Source organism: Hemiscyllium ocellatum, chromosome 24 (genome assembly GCF_020745735.1).
Source record: "Hemiscyllium ocellatum isolate sHemOce1 chromosome 24, sHemOce1.pat.X.cur, whole genome shotgun sequence".
Taxonomy (NCBI): Eukaryota; Metazoa; Chordata; class Chondrichthyes; order Orectolobiformes; family Hemiscylliidae; genus Hemiscyllium; species Hemiscyllium ocellatum.
The window spans coordinates 15,432,826-15,451,163 of record NC_083424.1 but is presented as its reverse complement, the minus strand read 5'-3'; the positions used below and the strand labels follow the sequence as shown (position 1 = coordinate 15,451,163).

The 18,338-nt window shown below is 39.5% G+C and overlaps 1 protein-coding gene across 1 annotated transcript in view; it reads left to right on the top strand.

Moving 5' to 3' along the window:
- The first annotated feature begins 1,187 nt into the window (after nucleotides 1–1,187).
- Nucleotides 1,188–18,338, top strand: part of slc6a4b (solute carrier family 6 member 4b) — a 54,910-nt gene continuing 37,759 nt past the window's right edge. Inside the window, exons 1-6 of the mRNA XM_060844132.1 lie at nucleotides 1,188–1,593; nucleotides 5,086–5,220; nucleotides 9,175–9,394; nucleotides 10,688–10,826; nucleotides 11,822–11,956; nucleotides 17,497–17,600. Coding sequence (XP_060700115.1) covers nucleotides 1,188–1,593; nucleotides 5,086–5,220; nucleotides 9,175–9,394; nucleotides 10,688–10,826; nucleotides 11,822–11,956; nucleotides 17,497–17,600 — 1,139 coding nt within the window. The remainder of the gene's footprint in view (nucleotides 1,594–5,085; nucleotides 5,221–9,174; nucleotides 9,395–10,687; nucleotides 10,827–11,821; nucleotides 11,957–17,496; nucleotides 17,601–18,338) is intronic.

Below are 18,338 nucleotides of genomic sequence, written 5' to 3'. Positions count from 1 at the left end.
TCACCAAACCGGGATTTAGTGTTGGCTCTGTATATTTAAAGCTAGTCACATGTAGATCAACGAGATAAGATCCATTTTATCATTACAAGTAAGAATGATTTGTATTAATCTGATGAAGGGCTTATGCCCGAAACATCGAATTTCCTATTCCTTGGATGCTGCCTAACCAGCAACACATTTTCAATTGTATTAATCTGAGTCGCTTTTGCAAGCCCATATATCAAAAATCTACTATGCATTTTATCGTTATGTAAAAAGATCATATAAATAGACCCTAAATAAATCACCCGAAAGAACTGTCGATGCTGTAAATCAGAAACAAAAACAGAAATTTGTCTCCACAGATGCTTTTCCAGCAATATCTATTTTATAGAACCTGTCTCGATGATGAAACGCCCCAATAATCTCTCAGGGAAATAGTTTTGAAAAGTGGTAACGCACTTGTCACCTCAAAAAAACACTTACAATTCTGCGCGCGTCAATAAACTGAAACGCCGTGGGTGGAAAGAGAAGGGATAACCCCCACACACAAAAACAAGGTACATGGAAAGTGAGTGTAAAAATTCTCACTGAATCCGAGATGCGCTTTTGTTTTCGAAGGGATTACACAAAAGCGAAACGCTACACTCTGTGGTATTGCTCTCAGGTTGGTATGGCTTCAGGGCCACTTGCTGCCTCCTGTGTGCGCTCTCTGAAGATGCACCCCTCTACCAGAGCGGAATTAAACGCCCTGTTACTGTCACAGGGACCCTCCTTCCTCGCTATTCCTCTGACCTACTGATGGGACAAGCTTAGCATTGATTGTGCTTTTCTTTTGGAGATTGCCACTTTGAGACAGTGGGAGTATTCCGTGTCCCACCCTGTGTGACTGTGCCCAGAGGATTTTTTTTCCCCCAGGTGTTCCCGTGATGTTGGATGGTTTAGATTGACGTCACGTCGTCATGGGAACCCGTTAAGTACATTTGCAAAAAAAAAGCTATGTTTTTATTTGTCTCTTTTGTGGCTTTTTAATTACCGACCGGGGACAGCTGCAAGAGCTGGGTCTGGATCGAACAGATTTGGAATTGAACTTTTGCTGTGTTTGGGTCTTCTGGAGTCCTCACCTACCCAACATAAAGGAGAGGATGATCGAGGTTTGAAGAGAACACTGGTACCTGGGTGAACAGACTCGGAGGTCAGAGGCTCATATGGGAAGCGTTAGAGAGAGTAGAACACGAGATTGCAGGAACCTTGGTCAAAGTCGGGACATTCCAGAGGGGACTCCTTCAGCCAACGCTCACGTCAAGACCTGCCCGGGAAGGAACGGCTTCCTCATGCCAGCCAAGAAGGTCAGGGATTGTGTGGCGCTAGGGGACAATGACTTTGCCTGTGGTGAGCACCGTTCCTCCCCGGGATACGCGGTACTCCCGCAGCCCCAGTCCCCCGGGGCTCCTGGTGCCCACGGAACCCAAATCCAAGCGGCGCCGTTCCGGACCCCGGACCAGAGAGACAAATGGGGCAAGAAAATGGACTTCCTGCTGTCAGTCATTGGGTTTGCGGTGGATCTGGGCAATGTCTGGCGCTTCCCTTACATCTGTTATCAAAACGGTGGTGGTAAGTCTGTGATTAACGACCTGCAGACCAAACTCTCTGCAAGCACATTTCTACATTAATATATCTGAGCAAATTACTATACTGATAAAGTATTTACCTTCAGTAATTAATAAATTCAACAGGTTTCTTAGGTGCATTTTAAATCATTCAAGATCATCCCAGCATTGCTTTAGACTTTCGTATGTGATTTGTTTTACTTGTATCCGTTTTAACATACACAAAAAAATTAAAACGATGTTTTAAAATATTCAGGCTCTCAGGAGGTGCTGTTATTGTACAACACAAGCCTTACATTTCTGCCAATGTATCTTTCCTTTCAGAAGATGTAATTGGCCGCAAATCGCAGCTTCCCGAAGCTCTGACGATAATTGTAGTTACTGTTAGCCTTGCTGTTTAGCCTGGTCACCTCTCCTGTGCTCCCTACTGACCAGCTTCCAATTCGCACGACTTATTCCTGGCTAGAAATCTATGCAGTTCGTTGTTTAAATACAGTTAAGTTAGTAATATTTCTGGTCTTTAGCACCTGACCCTATTTTTTAAAAAAAGCTGTGGGACTGTTAGTGCTCCGCACAGCAACATTTAGTTGCAACAGGGAAGACGTATCATGGCATGTTGAGATTCATAACATAATTGTGTCCTGACATTGTGTTGCTGAGTAGATGGAGGAACAGAGATAATGAACAGTTCGATCAGTTTGATAGGTTGAACATAACAGTACAGTTTTGTGGATGGATTGACGGACAGATAGGTGGACCGACAGTTAGGCAGCACGGATAGATAAATGGAGAGATGCAACTGAAAGCAATGCTGGACTAATAATTGATACTAAGTGATTATTGCTGATCCTACTGAAATATATCACGAATTGCCAATTGGGTGTCCGTTCGATTCATGACGGCTGAAGCATTATTTAAATTGGTTCAAGGATTTGAAAACACATTTAGACTGTGTCAGGAGTATGAAATATAGGAAGGTGGCCCAATCCAGATGACTGGCGTCCGTTTAAATAGTAACAGAAGTATTACATTCGTTAACACTACATACACATCAACTTTGTCTGCACAAGAAACGGACAGACACTCCCAAAGAGGTATTGTAAATACGCACCCCTTGGTGGCAGACACTGCATCTTGCATCTAACTATTGACTAAAACATTTAGCACTGGTAACTTACTGGTAATAAGGCGAATTCTTGTCGAATTTACTAAATATAAGTGAACCTTATGGATTCACCCTGAAGAGACAATCAGTGTCAAACGACATAAAGGTTCATTTGACATTTAAAAACTCCCAGATTAAACTCTATCCACCTCCCTCAGGCTCTCTCGGTGACAGTTCCCAGAAACCGGTGTCAGATGTAGACTTAATCAGATCCCAAACAGCACGAGGTGAATATTGGAATTGCTGTAATAAGTTGTAATAAGCTTAGAATAGGTTTCATTGGTAGGATGGAAAAGAATAACCCCGCAAAAAGAAATGTGTAGATCGCCTTAAAAATAACACTTTTTTTTATGCTGGAACTTTGTGCTTTTGGAAGTTTGGTGTTTGTAGGTAACATCTAATCAACTTAAAGTTTCCTTCCGGAGGCCACGTCCCACGTTGTGGTGATGGAACGAATTCCTTTCCATTACTATGACAAGTATCATTGCATGTGATTGAATGTTATACATCTTTGAACTTGTGAGCCATCCCCGTCAGAATTACGCTAGTATTTCCTATTTATCATTGGCCGGACTTTGCGGTTGTCTGCACTCGCTTCTGGGTAAAACCGACACAACTCCTGGCGTCCCCAGATGTACTGTCGGTGACACCGTGATTTTCCCCGCTGTAGCATTCATTGCAGAAGCAGACAGCACAGAATCAGTGATTTGAAATGAAGTCTACTTCTTCCACATTCCTGTCAAAGCCATTCAAACTGTTAAGTTTCGTTGAATGACGCTAAACCGTTGTATTTAACCATTATGAGCTCTAAGAAGGGCTCATGCCCAAAACGTCGATTCTCCTGCTCCTTGGATGCTGCCTGACCTGCTGCGCTTTTCCAGCAACACATTTTCAGCTCTGATCTCCAGCATCTGCAGACCTCACTTTCTCCTATTATACCATTATGATTAGGGAAGAATAATATCTCTGGTCCTAGAAAATATTGTATAAATGTGAAATATCATTCCATCTATTCCATGATAAAATAATAGACATTTAAAAAGTTTGCCTTTGACCTTTCACTTTCTACTTAATCCTATGGGTGTTTATTCCAAACTTCATTTCACTCTCTGTAACACGATTGAAAAATTAATTATAATCTATGCATTTTTCTTCTAGACTATGTTGTCTGTGAGAATTCTTCAACCTGATTCACTGCAGTCTGTTTGATGGCTTCATTTTGATGATTTTGAAACAGATTCCCTATTCAGGTGGCACCAGGCTGAATGTCATATGCAAATAGAAATTGAAATTCCAGAATCCATTCAGTTTTGTTGGAAACTTATCCTGAACTAAGCAGTGAACATTATTATTGCACTAAACATTGCTAAATTTGGGTCCAGGTACTTTTCAAACAAACTTCTCTATAAATCTGGAAATCCCAGAAAGGAATGGTCACATCAATTAGAAGGAAATGTTTCAGAATCTGAACTCTTTCGTTTATATTCTTGCTTAAGATTTTTAAAAAATCCATAACATTTTAAGCTTCTGCCTTGTCACTTCATAAATCTAAATAGCAGAGACTGTTGTCCTTTGGAACTCACCCCAAAGGTAAACCAGTCTTTAGTAACTGATTAGAGTCTTTGCAGAAGAAATAAGTCCAAATTATGGCACCAACAAATAATAGTATATTTGTTCCCCAATCAAACATTGACCAGACCAAACTAAATGAAATTGTTCTATGTTTGTACTTGATAAAAAAACAAAATGAACTCAAGCATCAGAAACAAAATTCTTTCAAAATGGGTCTTTTACACTTCATGTTCAATAATGCTGACAAAACCTTTCTCATGATACCATGAATTCTAGCAAATCTTTTATAAAAAAAAATCTCCATATAAAATAATCATTGCCCACTGAATAGTTGCTAATTACATTTAATCAGGGAAACCCTTTGGGTGAGTTGATAGGTATCACTATAGAGATTGTCACCGTGTGTTGGGCTAGTTGTCTTTGAGAATTCTGATGCTTGTCTTTATACACTGAGACAGTGGTGTACCTGCCATTGCACATTGCCTAGTTGCCATTGCACTGTGGGCCAGTTATTATATGGTGGTGTTTCATCTACTGCATTTAACAGTAGATGACATCATACATTGGCATATATCATTCATACATTGCAATTGCTATATGCACATTGAATATTAGAAGCTGGACGGTTACAACTGTACATTGGCAGTTCCTATTTAGCCAGAGTACGCATGAGAATATTTGACCCTGAGTTTATAGATTTAATCTGTAACTAAATATTTCTCATACCTGTTTTCAGAACTGGTCTCTGGTTAATTTCAGGTGCTTTTCTTATCCCCTACACATTAATGGCAATGTTTGGGGGAATTCCTCTGTTCTACATGGAGTTGGCCTTGGGACAATACCAGAGGACTGGCGTCATTCCAGTTTGGAAGAGGATATGTCCAATATTTAAAGGTGAATGTATCAAAAGGTGGCAACATTATCGCATACATCAGTAAGACAAATCATAACATCCTGTAAACAAATGAATCATACTGTAAAGGGAACTGAAATAATAAACTGAAAAATTAGTCAGCTGGGGCATAGTAGTAGTATTTGCAGGAGCTATAAACCCGAACAATTCAGACTCTGGATTTTAAGAACTGCAACTTTTTGTGAAGAATTAGAAATTGATAACATTTCCTGTAATTGTGAAAGAAAATCTAAATTCCAGTTCCGCTCAGACTTTCTAATGTGCACATGAGTGTTGTTACTGAGTAAAATAAGTCATGTTTCTACTAAATCACTCTCTTCCTAAACACTAATCTGAATTTAGATCTGTATTGTACGATAGTTCCAAATGATTTATCCCTCAGCATGCCCCAAATTAATTTGTGGGTAATTCCAAAGGAAAAATTCAAAATAAGTCACACAGATTAGAAGATACTGTAGTTGGATCCTGTAAGATACTGACTGCCTATATTGACCATGAAGGTGATGGTGCCATTAAAATGTCTGCAATATCCCTGGTCTAAAGAATGTGGCAGGGAGAGGGAAGGAGAAACATCCAGAAATCGTGGGCTTGGCTGCAGGCTGCTAATCATACAATTTCTAAACAATATTAGTGAAAGTTAAGCCCTAAATACAAGAACAGAAACAAATGATTTCTGATTGCCCTGCTGCTTCATTAGAGAAACATAGAAGATAGGAGCAGAAGGAGGCCATTGGGCCCTTAAAGCCTAGAGCACCATTCATCCCAATCATGGCTGTTCAACCAACTCAATAGCCTAATCCTGCTTTCTCCCCATAACCTTTGCTCCCATTAGCCCCAAGTGCTATATCCACTTGTCTCTTGAATACATTCAAAATGTTTTGGCATCAACTACTACCTGTGGCAATGAAGTCCACAGGCTCAGCACTCTTTGGGTGAAGAAATGTCTCATCTCCATCCTAAATGGTCTACCTCCAATCCTCAGACTGTGACCCCTGATTCTGGCCACACCCACCATTGGAAACATTTTCCCTACAGCTACACTGTTTAGTCCTGTTAGAATTTCATAAGTCTCTATGAGATTACCCCCTCATTCATCTGAACTCCAGCAAAACAATCCTAACCTGGTCAATCTCTTCTCATACTTGAGTCCTGTTATCCCTGGAATCAGCCTGGTAAACCTTTGCTGCATTCCCTTGAGAGCAAGCGCGTCCTTCCTCAGAAAAGGAGACCAAAACTGCACACAATATTCAAGGTGTAGCCTCACCAAGGCCCTGTATAACTGCAACAACACATCCCTACACCTGCACTCAAAACCTCTTGCAATGAAGGCCAACATACCATTTGCCTTCTTTACTGCCTCCTGCACCTGCATGCTTAACTTCAGTGACTGGTGCACAAGGACACCCAGGTCCTCTCTCCCAATTTATAGACATTTACAGAAGTTTTCGTTATGATATTGTGTTGCAAGCAAACTAACTACTTTTAAACCAAATTCAACAGATGAGGTAAAAGTGACTGCCCTTGACATTAAGGCTGCATTTGACCAAGTGTGGCATCAAGGAGCTGTAGAAACACTAATGGGAACTAAGGGGTAAACATTCCATTGGTTAGAGTGATACCTGGCACAAAGGAAAATGCTTGGTTTTCAGTTATCTCAGCTCCAAGGCACTTCTGCAGGAGTTCCTTCCGGTCGTATGATAGGCCCAAACATTATCAGCTGCTTCATTGATGACTTTCACTCCATCATAAGGACAGAAGTGGAGATGTTTACTGATGACTGTACAATGTTCAGCACCTCCACAACTCATCAGATACTGAAGCAGTCCATTCCAAATGCAGCAAGACCTGAACAACAGCTTGGGTTTAAAAATGGCAAGTACCATTTGCTCCATACAAATGCCAGGCAATGACCATCTCCAACAAGAAATAATCTAACCATCATCTCTTAATATTCAATGGCATTACCATAATTGAATTCCCCAACTCTCCTGGGGGGTTACCATTGACCAGAAATTAACTGGACTGGCTACATGAATGCAGTGGCTACAAGAGCAGGTCAGAGGCTAGGAATACTGCAGCAAATAGCTCACCTCCTGACTCCCTAAAATTTGTCCACCATGTACAAGGCATATCAGGAGTGTGATGGAATATCTTATCTGGATGGGTGCAACTCCGTCATCACTCAAAAAGCTTGACATCATCCAGGAAAAAGCAGCCCACTTAATTGGCACAACATATTTGTGGGCAGCACGGTGGCATAGTGGTTAGCACTGCTGCCTCACAGCGCCTGAGACCTGGGTTCAATTCCCGACTCAGGCAACTGACTGTGTGGAGTTTGCACATTCTCCCCGTGTCTGCGTGGGTTTCCTCCGGGAACTCCGGTTTCCTCCCACAGTCCAAAGATGTGTGGGTCAGGTGAATTGGCCATGCTAAATTGCCCGTAGTTAGGTAAGGGGTAAATGTAGGGGTATGGGTGGGTTGCGCTTCGGCGGGTTGGTGTGGACTTGTTGGGCCGAAGGGCCTGTTTCCACACTGTAAGTCTAGTCTAGTCTAATACATGAAGAGCTGAAAATGTGTTGCTGGAAGAGCGCAGCAGGTCAGGCAGCATCCAAGGAGCAGGAAAATCGACGTTTCGGGCATGAGCCCTTCTTCAGGAATGGAGGGCTCATTCCTGAAAAAGGGCTCATGCCCGAAATGTCGATTTTCCTGCTCCTTGGATGCTGCCTGACCTGCTGCGCTTTTCCAGCAACATATTTTCAGCTTTGATCTCCAGCATCTGCAGTCCTCACTTTCTACTACATACATGAACAGTTACTCCCTCCATCACTGATACTCTGTGGTCGCAGAGTGTACCATCTACAAGAATGTACTGCAGAAATTCACTGAAGTTCCTTTGACCATAACTTCTAAATGCATGACCACTTCATGGACAAGGACAAGAACAGCAGATACATTATGAACCACACCATCTGTGAGATTCCCTCCAAGCCACTCATCACTGTGACTTAGAAATATATTACCATTCCTTCAATGTTGTAGGTTCAAAATCCCAGAACTCCCTCCCTTACAGTGGATCTACCTACAGTACATGGACTACAGCATTTCAAGAAGGAAGCCCACCATCACTTTTTCACAGGCAATTAATTACAGGCAATAAATGGTGATCCAGCTAGCGATTCCTACATGTCATGAATCATTCAGCCAGACCATGACATTAACAAATGTTTCCATGAGAATAACGCTCAAGATACATCTACCACTGCAAACATCATGTGACCTTTAGCATGATGGACTCCCAGTGTCAATACCCCTATTGTAGGGAGTTTCCATATGAATACAATCAGCAGCAAATTAAAAACTAAAGGAAAAATAAAGAGATCAGTTAGAGAGATGAGTAGAGAATGGACAGCCCAGATACAAGCCATTCAGTCCAGTGGCTTAAGCCTCCAGTTACTTCATCTAACCCCATCAGCATATTCTCCTAACTCTTTCTCACTTTTCTGTCTTCCCCTTGGATGTATCTCTGCCATAACTACTTCTTGTAGCAACATGTTCCACATTTTTACCACTCTGTGGTGAAGAATTTCTTCCCAATTTCCTATTGGAATTTTTAGGGCCTGTCATTTTTATGACAAAGAGATAACTGGGTCTTTTACTTTCTGTATTGAAATTGAAATACCAAAGTAAGACTGTATCCTAGTAATGTTTAATGATCTTCTTTTGCTCATGTATAGAATGGAGAGGTCTAACGTGTCTAGAATCCAACAAACAGTTAGACTTTGTAATATGGAAAATAGAGCAATAAGGCAGCTAGAAACCACAGGTAGAAGCAAAGCAATTTATAAATGGTTGCTTAGGCCACATTAATAGTGTCATGTTTCTACTCAAATGCTAAATTGAGCTTCTCCATATTACCAGTTTTTATTTTGTTTTAGGGATTGGATATGCAATCTGTGTCATATCATTGTATGTTGCTTTTTACTACAATACCATCATATCCTGGGCTCTCTACTACTTCTACTGTTCATTCACGGCCACTTTGCCCTGGACAAACTGTGACAATCCTTGGAATACACCCAACTGCACCAACTACTTTGGCAAGAATAATGTCACTTGGAATAACTTCTCCAGATCTCCAGCTGAAGAGTTTTTCATGTAAGTGCAAATAAGTGGTGAGTGCTTAACCGGTGGCACTGGTTTCAAAGAATTAAGCACAATGTTTGGGTGGAGAATTATTTGGTTGTGTGGGTCAGAAGGGGAAATTGTTGCCTTTTGTTGAGTTGGGATGTAAATGGAATGAAACATGATCAATCATTTGCACTCAGTGGCAACATTCACACAAGTGGTCGTTCCATGTGTATAAATCATTGTGAGTATTGTTAAGTTAATTATAATATGAATCTTCAGAGTTGAACAGATAGATGTCTCTTTTTGCTCAACAGATCTATGTGCTCACTTTCCAATTAGAAATGTGATCCTGGCCCCTAGCCAAAGGATGATTAGGTCAGTTATCAGATGCCAAGTGTTGTCTGGGCTATAATCAACTAACTGACCACTTTAGTCAGAGCATCTAATCCCTAAATTATCATGGTAACAGCTACCATGCTGTATAGAGATATCAACCATTGAGTGAAATCTCTGCACTGATGCCAATAAGATAAATCAGAGTTGAAGCTCATACATAAGTTGCTCACTTCCTGGAAGGCCAATATTTTGACATTTCCTAAATGTTCAGGAACTAATTGTATTTATATGGTGTTTCATTAATATCCTTGGGATGTGACAAGCTTAATTTTCTATTTAAAAAGGAATTATATTTGTACAAACAGGGGAATCCACAATGTGGCAGATTAACATACAACCATGATAACATAGTTACCGGTTTGATATCCAAAGTATTGTCTGGCAGCATCTATGAAGACAAATCAGAGTTCACGTTTCTGGTCTGGATACCCTTCCTCAGAACTGAGGAAGTTCTGAGGAAGGGTCACCGGACCTGAAACATTAACTCTGATTTCTTTGCACAGATACTGCCAGACCTGCTGAACTTTGCCAGCAACTTTTGTTTTTGTTTCTGATTTACTGCATCTGCAGTTCTTTCGATTTTTATTCATAGTATTGTGTTCACTGTTATCATGTAGCCAAACATGGGAGCCACTGTTGTAAGATGTAGTGCACAAATGACAATCAAATATTTTAGATAGCCAGTTTTTTTTTGACTCAACTGGAGGACTGCTGAGAATGTGCCAATCCTCATTATTGCATTGAAGTTTGAGCCTAGATATATGTGGTCAACTTCAGCAGTGGAAATTATTGCCACAATCCTCTGAGTCAGAAAGGAATGTTGTTAAAATGACAATGACAAATTAATTACTTTTGAAATCTAACTACTTTTGCTTTGTAGATACTAAGCAGTGTGTCTTCTTTATGTTTTTCTCTTGCTTTTAGACGGAATGTTCTGGAGATTCATAAATCCAAGGGGCTGCATTGTGTGGGTGTGATCCGCTGGCAACTTCTCTTATGTCTCTTTGTCATATTTACCATTGTTTACTTCAGCCTCTGGAAGGGAGTGAAAACATCTGGCAAGGTTCGTTCACTGAGAAAGCTACTTTAGGTTTTTATTTTTTACAAAATTATAAAAAGTGCAAAAGGTAGTATAACAATTTTATATTGTTCGGATATCTTACACAAATATGGTGAAATGATATTAAATCAGGCCCTTTAACAGTATTTGGGCAGGCATATACTGGCAGGTCAAAGAGAGGCATGTATACAATGCAATATATTAACAAGAGGGTTGTGTTAAAGAGGAATACATTGCAAAAATAGCTGTGTTCCAAAAAAGAGATCTATCGTGGAGAAAAATGTGCTTTAGAGAGGGACATGATACAAAATCCATGGGTTTGCATTTTCCATTTGGGATCAGATGTTGACATAAGAATCAAATGCAGGTCCTAACCCCAAAATGGGTTGGGAATAGTTAGCCAACTTGAATTTTGTGTCTAGAGGGTACAGTTGACATTTGATTAAAGATAGTGGTGGGGGGGGGGCTCAATGATAGATGGCAAATAGCAGACCCTTCAGCACTGCTCTAAAGGTAATCCCACCCTCTGAGGAGGGAGCTGCCAATGCCTATAAAGTGAGAGAAACAGAGAAAGAGAGTATCTCAAAACGGATGTGTCCTCGAAGACCAGCAGCCTTTCCACTTGTTGGACAGTGGCCACAGCCAAGAGTGGACAGACACAACAGGTACCAGATGGAGAAGGGGAAGTCCTAGGTGTCACTTTCTCTCATTGGCTGTATTTTAGCCACAGTGTGTGGCCCATCTCATGTTAGGAAAATAGGGCCCTTAATTTGTTCTGGGGTAACAGTTCTGCCCCAACTCAGCCCTTCATGGAAATGGGAGTAGGACTTGGATGGTGCTGGCAAACTGGCACATTGGCAAGTCATGTGCAATTAATTACAGGCATACCCAGCCACCATCCCTCACACATCAGTCTTTATAAATCCCATCCGTTACAAGATGCATGCATTACAGAAAAGTTCAAGCTAATTCAATCAATGATCTTGTATCTGTTACAGATAGTCTGGGTAACTGCCACTCTGCCATATCTGGTGCTTTTCATCCTTTTGATAAGAGGAGCCACATTACCTGGTGCATGGCGAGGCGTGGTCTTTTACCTCAAACCAAACTTTAAGAAGTTGTTGGACACAGATGTGAGTACATATAAGGAGTCAGAAAAGCTCTGAATTATTATGAAATAATTGTATTGAATGCATCTTTATAACCAGACTGCAGTTTGAACTCTTCACTCCTTACTCCCTTTGTACATACACAATTTCTCTTACTTCTGGAATACCTTCCAACTGCAGTGTCAGAAGTTCAACTACAAAAGTAAAGCACAGCAGAAATAACATCATCATTTTATATTCCCACGAACGGATCAGAAATGGTGAGCACCTTGCCATTCATGATCAGTAAAGAGCAAAGATATAGTATGACAGTCATACAATAAAAATATTAATAAATTATGCATTAATTCACAGAAAGAGTTCCATCCATGGATTTCAATTTCCTATAGCTTCCTGAGTGAATGGACAAATTAAGAGTGGCAGGGCTTTTGAGCAAAGATACTTCTGGTTAACATTCGTATCATTTATAAAGGAAGACACCTACTGGGGATAGCCAAATTGTCTTACAATTGATTTCAGGGCCATCCTTCACTCCACTATCTCAAAATTCATTCTATGAGTTTATCCCTCCATGTGTGAAGAAAGTCTATGATCAGCTTTAAATTTAACTTATTTGTTTGAACCTATATTGCCTTACTTACCCCAATAATTTAGCTACTTTGCTAACTATGTTACATGCCTCAATAAGATCACCAATATAATATAACTCATTCTCAGACTGAAAACTCAAAAAGCCCAATATTTTCTCATTACTCGCTGTCAGCCTCAAGTTTTTGCTCCTGTGAATAAATGCCTTTCTTCTATCTCTGTCACCAACATTAAACACAGTGTTCAAATGCACTGTGCTATTTGACTTTGACTTATTTTCATGTTTATTCTACTGCTTTAGTATTAACTTTGTAGCTTCTTGCTATTTATTTGCTGCACCCATTCAGTATTAAGTCTACTAATATCTTCAGGTGTCTTTCAATATCATCTTGAGTTATTCTAAACTCATTGAATATGCACATCTCCCCTCTTGTCCTTACATATGTATTGTTTTATACCTGTCTGCATAGTGTTTGTTTGCCATTACTTTGCTCACATATGTATTCTTTCGAAGTTATCACATAACTTCTGAGCTGCCTCCTGTGATCTGATTTATTAGGCAAGAATTACAGTTGGAGATGGAGCAACAAATCTTGATTTCAATGCAGTGAGATTACAAGAGAAGAAGATTGTATCACTCAGTGTATTTGTAGATCATGAAGAATAAGAAATTATACCCAAACGTAATAGCTATAGTCATATTAATAAAGGAAGGAAAGAAATAAACAAGAACAAGTTGCAATGGAAAGAAAGATTGAAAACTGGAGTTGAGAAAATTAGCTTTCCTTATATTTTATTGCAATGCCTCCCCAACTCCTTATTTTTCATTCAGAATTATCTCTCTTCATAAAAATGGTGGTTTGCATATGGGATTCATATAGATAGAAATCACGTCAGAACAGATCATCTCATTGCAGTTCATCCCATTGCTTTCTCTTAATGCCAACATTTTAAAAATCCATATCTTCCAGTTCTAATTTTTGAATGGACCAAAAAAAAACCTTTTTCAATTAAAACAAATGATGCATTTTCTATCATTACTTGAGGAACAGCGAGATGCTGATTGATCACTTCATTTTTTTTGGCATCTTTTTAGCCAGCTAGCCCTACCCTCCTCCTTTTATCTAGGCTGGAGATTAGCATTAATGCTCAGTGGTTCCTGCGTTCTCTCTGAGCCACCTGACCATAGAGTGGAACTTCTTGAGCCTTCAAGCTCAGAAACAAGAGACACACAGTCACTGGAAAGCAATACTTTTTTAAACATGCCACAAATCTACTTAACCTACTGCATATTTCTGATAATTTCCATATTTAACCACACTTAAAATATCAGTGAAAATTTATTTTGGTGAATGGTTCCAGCATACATGACTCACCAGCAACTTCTTCAAGATATCATTGCACATTGAAAAGTGAACCTTTTTAATGTTGGTATTAATTTCCTGCCAATATTTATTAAATAAAGTCTAATTGAACATGCTGGCCCTATCGGTTGCTGCATTAGCAGGCTTGCTCTCATAATCATGATGTGCCTCATCCTCGCAGACAGCTGGACCCTTATTAACCACAGCCTTAGCTACAGACAGGGATTCATCCCTGGGTGCATGGGAGCTCTAAAAGGTAAATGAGTTTATTATTCCATCGGAACAAGAGAGAAACCTTTACAAATGCAAATCATAGATTGAAACACACATCTCATTTATACACAGCCTTTGTTCATGTGGTTCTTACAAAATGATGAGCGTTTTAATAATAGATTTGCTTTCTGTAATTAAAGACTGCCAGAGGAGAATTTCTTAAATGCGTTTCCCACTTGTTCCATCCTCTGACAAAATAAAATTAGACAGGCATTTAAAACAAAGCCATAGTGTCTCCTTACCTACCCGTTTTGTAAACATTGTGATTTCTAGCACGACCAGCCTTAGCCCTTCACCTAGATTTGCCAATAACAACTTTTTATTTTATTAATCTAACTCCATCTCAGGAAATTCAATAGGCCAACCCACACAATTTTCATAATGCGGAGTATTATTTCACCTCCACAATGTGGTTGGCAGTTAGCTGACTAGCCACAACATAGATACTAGTGAATTGCAACAATCCCAAACACTTGTTCTCTGAACAGAATCTACCTTCCAGTGTTACTGTACGTTGAAGCAACACAAAGCCTTATGATCAAGCCTTATTTTCCCTTTAGTTCACAAAACTTCACTTGGCAGTATTTCTGCTCCTGGTCACCAATAAATGTTGGTAAAGTGTGAAACCAAAACAAAGAGAGCTGGAGAAACTCAGCAGGTCAGCCAGGATCTGTGGACAGAAAACATGACCCTTCTTCAGTTGTAAAGTGTGCATTAGCTTCCACAGTGGAGCAACCTGCCAGCACTTAATTATCTTGGGCTGTATCTGAGAAATGGTCAACTGGCAGTGCTCTTGTAAGGTTGTTAATGCTTACAAATCATATCACTTTCTGGAAGTTGAGGAAAAAAATTGATGGTGGAAAGAGACAGCCAGTCTGCTATGGAGTGGACTGGCAACACTGTAAACAGATTTTGCTAAGACTAGTAACTAGAGGAAATGTTTCCTCAATGTTCCTGGAGAATGAATCACAAAATTGCAGAAGAAGGTCTTACATAAAACAGTATAGCAAAAGAACAGGCCCTTCAGCCCACCGTGCCTATGTCAACCATGGTGCCATTCTAAACTGATCCCATCTGCCTGCACAATCCAACCTCTCTTTATAGCAAAAACGCTTCAATCCAGGCCACATCTTGGGAAGCGTATTCTGAACCCTCTCCAAACTCTCCTTTCAGTAGTGTGGTGACCAGAAGGGCACACAATAATTCAAATGTGACCAAACTAAAGTTTTATCCAGCTGCACCTGACTTTGGTCCATTGTGCCTGTTCTGGCTGTCCGAAATTTGGATGTTGCACTTCAAAAATATTCCTCAAATCTGACAGTTTACTAAACCAAATGTAATATAAAACATGATTTAATTTCTGATTCCTATTGCAAAATAACTGCTTCAGTTTTTTTTTCCTGGCAATTAACCACACGACATATTCTGTTTTAATTTGCAATATTCAATTCCTAGATGCAGGTAAATTGAATCTGAATTTCAAGTTAATTATATACTCAAAGTAACTTGCAAAACTACAGTTCTCTCAATGTCCACTTTCCTTGCTTTTGCCCATTAGCAAAAGTAAGGTTTTAGCTGTATACTGTGCAAAACAACTCTTAAATGAAATCAAAAAGAACAATTGCAGCAAATTGCAAGCATTTTAGCAAGAATCTGATCGTACTGCTGGTTTAAAATTAATAGTTAAGTAATTGAGGGTCAAATATTCAGGTCCACTTATTTTACAAAATTAAATCTCTGTAATTAAAATGGAATCAACACTGCAAATAGATTTAACCAGCAAACAATGGTGGGGGGTGGGGGGGAGTGGTTGTTACGCTTAAGTTTGGAAAGATGTATTAGAACAGAGGTATTGTATAGAGCTGTGTAATTACACTGTGAGGAGATTAGTGATTGCACAAGATTGCAACAAAAGAAAAGATTCCAAAAGGATGCATCCAATCCATTGGCCAACACGTTACATTTTCTATAGAAAAGAAAAACTGTATTTCACTTTTTGTCATAATGATACCATATATAACCAACACAAGAATGCTTCCCTCATTTATAGCAATATACTTTATTGCAAAACTATAATACAAGATTTAACAAATATGTAACTAAAACACAGTTTAGCAAACACTCGGGGTTTACAATGAACTGACTGGAATTTCAAAGGATTTCGTCAAATTTATTAATTTTAAAATGCCATTTAGATTTGTGTATTTTCAATCTCTTCTCTAAGAGTGACAATGATTTTAATTGATCTGTTCATGGATCTCTTTCCCCACATGATCGACCAAAGGTATAGGTGCCATAGACTTACTCTCCTACTAAAGAGAAACAACTGATGGTGGTTTAACCTGAGGATCACCCCACCCCAGACAAGAGCAATACTGAGAAGGAGAGTACTTGAGGTTAACCTCAGCTGGTGTGAGAATTGAATCCACACTGTTGGCAACTACTCGACAGCACAAACCAGCTGCCTAACCAACTGAACTAACAAACCACAATGTTAACCAATATAGTACATGCAACACCTATTTCAGACAAGGCCAGATGTTAAAGCTTACATCAATCTCTCCTTCTGGGTTGGAGAGAAGATGCCTCTAGACACTACATGGGGAAGCAATGGTATTGTGGAAATATTCTTGGACCAAGTAATCCAGAACTCCAAGCTAATGTTTTGGGGTATGGCTTCACATTCCCCTGCTTCCTATAGAAAATTTGAGTTCAATTAAAAAACTATCCTGGTGGTGATAATGTAATCAGTTAATTGTTGTAAAAAATATAATGTTCTTTTGGGAAGGGATTTTGCTATCCTTGTCTGACCAAATATATTCCAAAGCAATTCAGTTGACGTTTAACCGTCCTCTTGCCTCAGCAATGTATTTTTACCAAAAGTAGCACTCAGGGCTCACAATTCATCTAACAGTAAGGGTGAAGTTAAAAGGCCTGAGAAAAAGGAATTAGGCACAATGATCCAATCCTTTCTACCCTTAAAATTTTTCCTTTATTTAAAAGGGGACCATCCTTAGAGCCACGTGATGCTCCATAGAGCAGTTTAGTTTAAATATAGGTAGGACAAGCAAGCTTAAGGAACAAAATGTCCAAGACAAGAGGCTGCAGTGTGTTAGCTGGAAATGAAGTGCTCCGAAGCTACTTGGCATTCTGCAAGTGGAAATTTCCATAATAATTTATGTTATTCATCCACCAGGTAAGCCTCTAGCTGCTTAGAAGACTGATTAGATTTTAGGATCTTCATGCATATTTTATATAAAAAAGCAGTCTCTGATATTAAGATATGATGCATATCATTCATCTGCACAGGTTATTTCTGATATGTTGTTTCTTCTTCAGGTGTGGGTGGATGCAGCTACACAGATTTTCTTCTCTATGGGTCCTGGATTTGGAGTGATTATGGCTTTAGCAAGTTACAACCAATTCAATAATAACTGTTACCGGTAGGGCTAAATAGTAGTGTCTAATGTTTGTAAATCGTACCATATAATTCCTGCTTGCTAAGTGAATGTGGGCGTGATCCTATTGCAAATAGAACAGGAAGGTTCCAGATTCATTTGTACTGAGTCAGTTGATCTCACAATAGGCAATTGGGGAAAGTAAAGCTTTAATTGTGTTATTTTCAGGGCTTGAAATATGCTTGGCATTCTAAGGCCTTTTCCAGGGCTGGTGAACATCTCAATTAGGCAGAAAGCATAGGTCAACATAATTGGAGCCAAAGATTGAGGCAGTTCATGATTCCACCCACTTTGATTCCAATGATGTGGAAAGAAAATAGATTGACAATGACATGACCTTTGGGAAGTCTGTTGCTACTGCTGCCCAGATTGGAACGGCATTTCAAGCAAGCCGCAGTATCGTCTAACAAATTCAGAAAGGTTGGAAAGCTGTCAGGTGCTATAACCTAGTGCTTCCCAAACTATTTTCTATCGTGACCTATTTTAAGACTTGAAAATTATCGTGACTCAGGGTGACAACTGAAAAAACCGAAATGAAGCAGCAAGTAGTATCATTCAGTGTATAACTATTACAGTTTGCACATTATAGATTAATGCATCATGGTACATCATATTAATATGAAAATCTGCGTCTTTAAAGTACTTTGTAAAACTGTTATATTTTATGTATCCATGTCAGCTTCAGGCGAACTCTTCATATTTTCCAATAACTGAGGATTCAAC